The 5900-nt window shown below is 37.9% G+C and overlaps 1 protein-coding gene across 6 annotated transcripts in view; it reads right to left on the reverse strand.

Annotated features, from left to right (window-relative positions):
• Pms1 (PMS1 homolog 1, mismatch repair system component) overlaps positions 1 to 5900 on the reverse strand; it is an 82117-nt gene that overhangs the window by 38877 nt on the left and 37340 nt on the right. For all 6 annotated transcript variants that reach the window (XM_010636853.2, XM_010636849.2, XM_033756270.1 and 3 more), the window contains one exon: positions 5368 to 5531. In XM_010636853.2, coding sequence (XP_010635155.1) covers positions 5368 to 5531 — 164 coding nt within the window. The remainder of the gene's footprint in view (positions 1 to 5367; positions 5532 to 5900) is intronic.

Here is a 5900-nt window from a genome sequence, read left to right on the forward strand (position 1 = left end):
CCCCCCCCCCCCCTCCGCCTCCTGCTCGCCTCCCTACAATAAAGATCTCCTGCCGGACCTCTCTCGGTGCATGAGTGGCACCTTTTCTTTATTTTTTTTTTTTCCTCAATAAGTTTATTGGTACATTTACCTATCTAAAGCTAATTTTCTTCCCAGCTGGCTGGTAATCTCTCTCTTTCAATTACAGCCCTTCCACCCAGACAAAATCTCTCCCAGCTAGCTGTTGATTCTCCCCACCCGTCTCTCATGATGTTGGCCCATCCACATACGGATGCAATAAGCTTGGTTCTTCTCAGCTAGCTGATGATATCTGCCCCCAATTTCAGTCTTTGCTCCCTTGAACAAACCTTTTTTTCTCACAAAGCTTGTCCAAGTGGTCTCACATGCACTATTTATAACATAAATGTATTTGGTTAGATGATTGCTAAAAGATCATTTAAGTCAGCAGAAACAAAATACAATAAACTGAAAGCTTTCAGAGACTTTCTCTAACAAGTGTGCTACTCCGTTATGTCCTATCCATGAAGTCTTCATGTATTTCTTGATTTTCTGGAATGAAGAGTACCAATAACTTAGCTTCCAGGAAAGGAAACAAACTACAACAGTATATGTAAATACAAAGGAAAATAAACTAAAAATCCAAGAGAGGACCAGAGAATCAAAAAGGATGAATTTACCCAAAGAATTTACTTTATTAATAAATATGATGAGGCAGAGTTAAGAGAAGACAATGTTTTATTTGTTTGTTTTCTGTACCAGGGATCAAACTCAAAACCTCATGCTTGCGCTTGAGGCAAGGATGGTGCCACTGAGCCAAATCCCTGGCCCCTAGCCACAGTGTTTCAAACTGGTGCTTTATACATTTATGTATTGTGACTCTAGCACTGCCAAAATCATTTAAATACCACCCCAGGCCATGCATGTACTTGCTGAGTGTGAAGAAGAATACAGATTAGGTAGGTGTAGCCCTTCCACAAGGGGCTCCACAAATGCAAATCACTACCAAAGATGCAAAAATGTCATCCTGGGAATACAGTATGTGGAGAATGCAATGGGGACACCTGAAGCCTTTTTCAGTTCTCCAAGGGTTAATGGAAGACTTTAGACCCTTTCTTTTTCTTCTCGGTACCAGGAATTGAACTCAGTACCTCGTGCTGGCAAGGCAATCGCTGCGCCACTAAGCTAAATCCCCAGCCCTGACACTTTCTAATAGTGTAGATAACTTGGGTGATAAGTAAAAGAAATTGATATGACAAAATGAGACATTTAATATAAACTGTTATTACGAGTTTACAAATAGCAAAAAACAAGAAGAAACACTCAAAAGATACAAATCCCTCTAAAACAAGTAATCAACCAACCAAACAAAACCATAATTGATAATCAGCCCCAAGTTAACTTTAAATAACTGGGGGAACTGGAGTCTACCTACACCAATTTAAAAGGAAACAAAACAAAATCCATCCAAACATTCCACATTAGTACTGGAAGAGTAATTTCTGCCCAAGGAGGAGGCATTGGAGCCACAGTCTTGAACCAGAAGCTGTGTGTGTGCTGCCTTCACAACCCTGGTGGGGCTGGAGCAAGAGCGTGCAACCTTCGACACTGGCTCGACTGTCACAACACCTTTCCTCCATTCCCCTACAGCACAGCTCAAACAAAGCTGGAGCAACAAAATGCTTTGAGTAAAAAGGCCCAGAGGCCTAATGAAGGACAAAATGAACAAAGACTATTATGAATATACCAAATACAAGTTATCAGACACCACTTATTTATCTTCAGTTTATAATCCAGATCTTTAGCCACCATCTTAGAGATGTGGAAAGTGACATCAGGAGATGGAGCTATCACACTCACTACCAAACCCCACGACCAAATTTCTGGGTTTTGGTTTCCGGCTAAGACCTGCCTCTTTCCAGACTGACTGAAATCAGAGCTATTCAACCCTTCCAGTTTTTGTCTTCATTCATTCAAATGTCAAAACATACACATATCAAAACCAATAGGCCCCAATAAGCCTCTCACTATGTAGTTCAGGCTGGTCTTTCATTTGCAAGCCCTCTGCCTCAGTTTCTTGAGTGCATATGGATTATAGGCATATGCCGCAATACCCAGCAAAAAAATTCAGAACAATTTTTAGAACTACAAACAATATTTTAAGAAAGTATTCACAAAAATAAACACTTAAAAAGCATAGGAGTAGCCCTTATTTGAACTTACAAAATGAATATTAGGCGCTCAACTAGTAGTAGTCTATGAAATTATTTATGTGCATATGAAATAGCTGAAATAATAAACTAGCTTCAGATACTATCACCTTAAAAATAACTTCTAATTTCAGGAAACAACTACTTTACAGATGAAAATATATATAGCAGGACCTCAGAGAGATTCAATTATTACAACCTTAAAACTTTAGGGCTCTTCTAAGAAATGGCTCTAGCAATTCTCCAAATAATACCTACTTAAATGAACTCTCACTAAATCCACTTATAAATTATTTTCCTTTGGCCGCCTCATTATTCAATATGCTTTCAAGGAACGTGGTGATGAAAGAAGAAAATACCTCTTTCTAACAGTCACACTGGCAAGAACAGCAACATTATCAGTATTCAAAGAATGTCTTGGCAGGTTAACCCTTCATAAAAAGAAGGAACACTATCTAATCCAAGTTATCAAAATAGCAATAGTACTCATATTATATGCAATATGACTGTTTCTTATGCAGAAAAAATAAAGATCAATATTGCTGTATTTCGATTTTAAACAAGGACAAAAAATTCTTCACAAAAGCACTTAAAGAATAATGAAAGTAAACATGTTTAAAAGAAAAAGGCTAACAGCCAAATAGGATTCAGTACTCAAAGAGATTTACAATTACATGTCAATGTTGTGCTAGAAGGTTTAACAATATATTTTAATTTTTTTAGGCACAACCGGATATTAAGAAAATTTAAAAATAATAACCCATACTAGCAGACAAAAGCTTAAAGACAAAGCTTGTTCTATTTCAATACATTATCTCCTCGAGTAATAATTAACATTTAATATTACTGTAAGTCCAATCTTAAATTAATGTCATGGTGTAACATTCTCAGTCTACTCTCCAGGATTTAAGCTGAATCTGGAATTATTGAAGGCCATGAAGGGACTTGGAGTTGCTCAGCGTAAGTTCAGATATAGTGTCCTCCGAAAATAAAATACTGTATATTACAGAAGACTGCTTTTCACCTTACATCGATAGTGTTACACTGGTTGGGAAAATGACAAACTTTAAAGAAGACATATATGTGATCCTGGATGTGAGGGAGGTCTGGCTGCAACATCTGTCACCCCACTGATCGCCAGGGCTGATTCGGCTGATCTAGACAGGCAGGTGGGCCCTTCCTCCCTCACTGTTCCATGTGTGGCCCTCCCGAAGCTGCGTGCTGGGTGGAAGAGGACAACCACGCCCCTATGGATCTCCTTACGTTATCTCAATTACTTCTGATATACTCATTCTCATTATAAGAGTCAATAATTCTGTTTTTGTCTGTTATATTTTCCCTTATTCAAAACGTTTTCTTCAGTTGTACTCAATTTTCTTTTACAAATACATGATTCCTGTTTCTCTTCATATTTCGCCTTTGGGATCTGTTTTCCCTTCCTGATTATTATTTTCTCCTGACCCTGGTCTTGACTTGGGGATACTGAACTACAAGAAGTCAAGGGTTATTTATATAAGCAGGATGAGCCTCCATCCATCAGCATCCTGAGGAATCAGCATGGTAGAGCTGCCAAAAGGAACAGGTGGATGACTCAAATTTTTCCTTTCTTCTTTAAGAGAACCAAAGATTTTTTTTTTTTTTTTGGTACCGGGGATTGAACTCGGGTCCTTGCGCTTGCGAGGCAGGCCACTGAACCACTGAGCTAAATCCCTGGCCCCCAAAGATTTTGATTGTAAACATTTCACCATCGCTTGACAATAGAAGATTTTTTTTTTTTGAGACAGGGTCTTGCTTTATAGTCCAGGCTGGCCTTGAGCTTACTACATATCTCAGGTTGGCCTTGAACCTGCAGAAGTCCTCCTGCCTCAGCCTTCCAAGGGCTGGGATTATAGGTGTGTACCATCATGCTCAGCTAGAAGAATTTTCTTAATAAGTAACACATGGAGTAGAAAGAAAACAATTAAAATAGGTTCTGACCTAAGTACTATAACTTACTAAAGAATATGAAAATTTTCCATATTTTTGATTGCTCTGAGCTTCAAGTTCCTCATACAGAGATAATAGTGTTTAGCTCACAAAGTTATTCTAAGTATTCTGAAATCTGAAAAAAAGGATATAAATTTAATGTAGTATTAAAATGGGAAAACAACAGTACAGTGTAAAGAACCTGTACTCTCCAAGGCATGTGAAGTTTCAAATGTCACCTCAACAACTGTGAAATTCTAAATAAAATGTTAAACCTCTGAGTTCAGTTCAGGGCACAACTACAACACTGACCTAAGGCCTACTTCCCTTGGTTGTTACTGGGAAGACTACAGGAGAGTAATGAATGCCCCTAGTGGTGACCCTGGCATTGCACACAAATAACATGAATCCCTTTCCTTAACAGCCTTGCTCTGAAAAGAGGAAGAAATGAGGTAGAGGGGTCTTGAAATCAACCAAGGTCTTCCAAAGAAAAAGTGTAAAAGGTGAAGAATGTTGCCCAAATTGTGAACTCTTTAAAGGAATAAAACAACCCTCACTCATCTTCCTATTTTCAGAATCTATTATTGCATTTGATGAAAGGCACCACACAAGCATTTCTTGCATAAAAAAGTCCTTTAGGAGAACCACTGATCTTAGATATTAAGAAATACAGGTAAAATCAGACTTTATATAGGTACTACATGATTAATTACCAATGTTCTTTATTAATGAAGATAAAACTAAACAAATGTGGACTAAATTCTTGAAAAAAGGCTGCACAGATTGTCTCTGGGCTGCTGTAACAAAGTATCATAAACTGGGTATCTCATAAACAACCTAAATTTACTTCTCATAGATCTGGAGGCTAGGAAATTCAAGATCAAGGCACCAGCAGACTTGCTGTCTGGTAAGGATTAAATTTCTGGTTCACAAGTGGCACTTTCTCGTGTGTCCTCAGATGGCAGAAGAGAAGGCAGCTCTAAGGGCACTGATGCTGCTCATGAAGACTCTGCTCCTATGATCCAATCACCTCCAAAGGCTCTAGGTCCTAGATCCACCCTGATGATTAGGTTTTCTGCAAATAATCCCGGGGCAGGGGTTTCTAGTCGTCATATCTAACTGATCTGGTTAAAATACATTGTTCCCTTATTATATCATATACCAAAATAAGCTTATCAAATATAATAATGCTCACCTTATTATGCACAAAAACAATCCTTAAGTCGGGTTTAAGGATACCATAGCTCATGAGGAGATCCTGGACCTTTTTGAGTTCATCTTTACATTTTTTAGCAGTTGAATAAAACTGCTTTCTTACAGGCAGATTCTTAAATAATCTTAAAGCAGTTACAGTTGTACCTGTTGGCAGATAAAAGAATATTTAGACTTGGAAGAAATTTTAGAGATCTTCAAATTCACATTCAATCCAGTCAGTAAGGAACCCTTTCTACTAGCACTAAAAAGGAAAGCTCATTTTTACTAACTTATTCTGATCCCCTGCTAGACTCTAACTGTAACCTGTTAAGTATGCAGTCTAAGCCAGAATAATTTTATTTCTACCAGTGCAGAGAAACATGTGCTCACTAGAAGGCAGTATCTTTTTTTTTTTTCTGGTACTAGGGATTAAACCCAGGGCTTCATTCAGACTAGGCAAATATTCTACCACTGAGCTACATTTCCAGCCCTTTTTCTTTTTCTTTTCTTTTTTTTTTTTTATTGAGTTTGTTG

The sequence above is a fragment of the Fukomys damarensis genome, unplaced genomic scaffold (assembly GCF_012274545.1).
Source record: "Fukomys damarensis isolate Sample0158 unplaced genomic scaffold, DMR_v1.0_HiC HiC_scaffold_26, whole genome shotgun sequence".
NCBI lineage: Eukaryota > Metazoa > Chordata > Mammalia > Rodentia > Bathyergidae > Fukomys > Fukomys damarensis.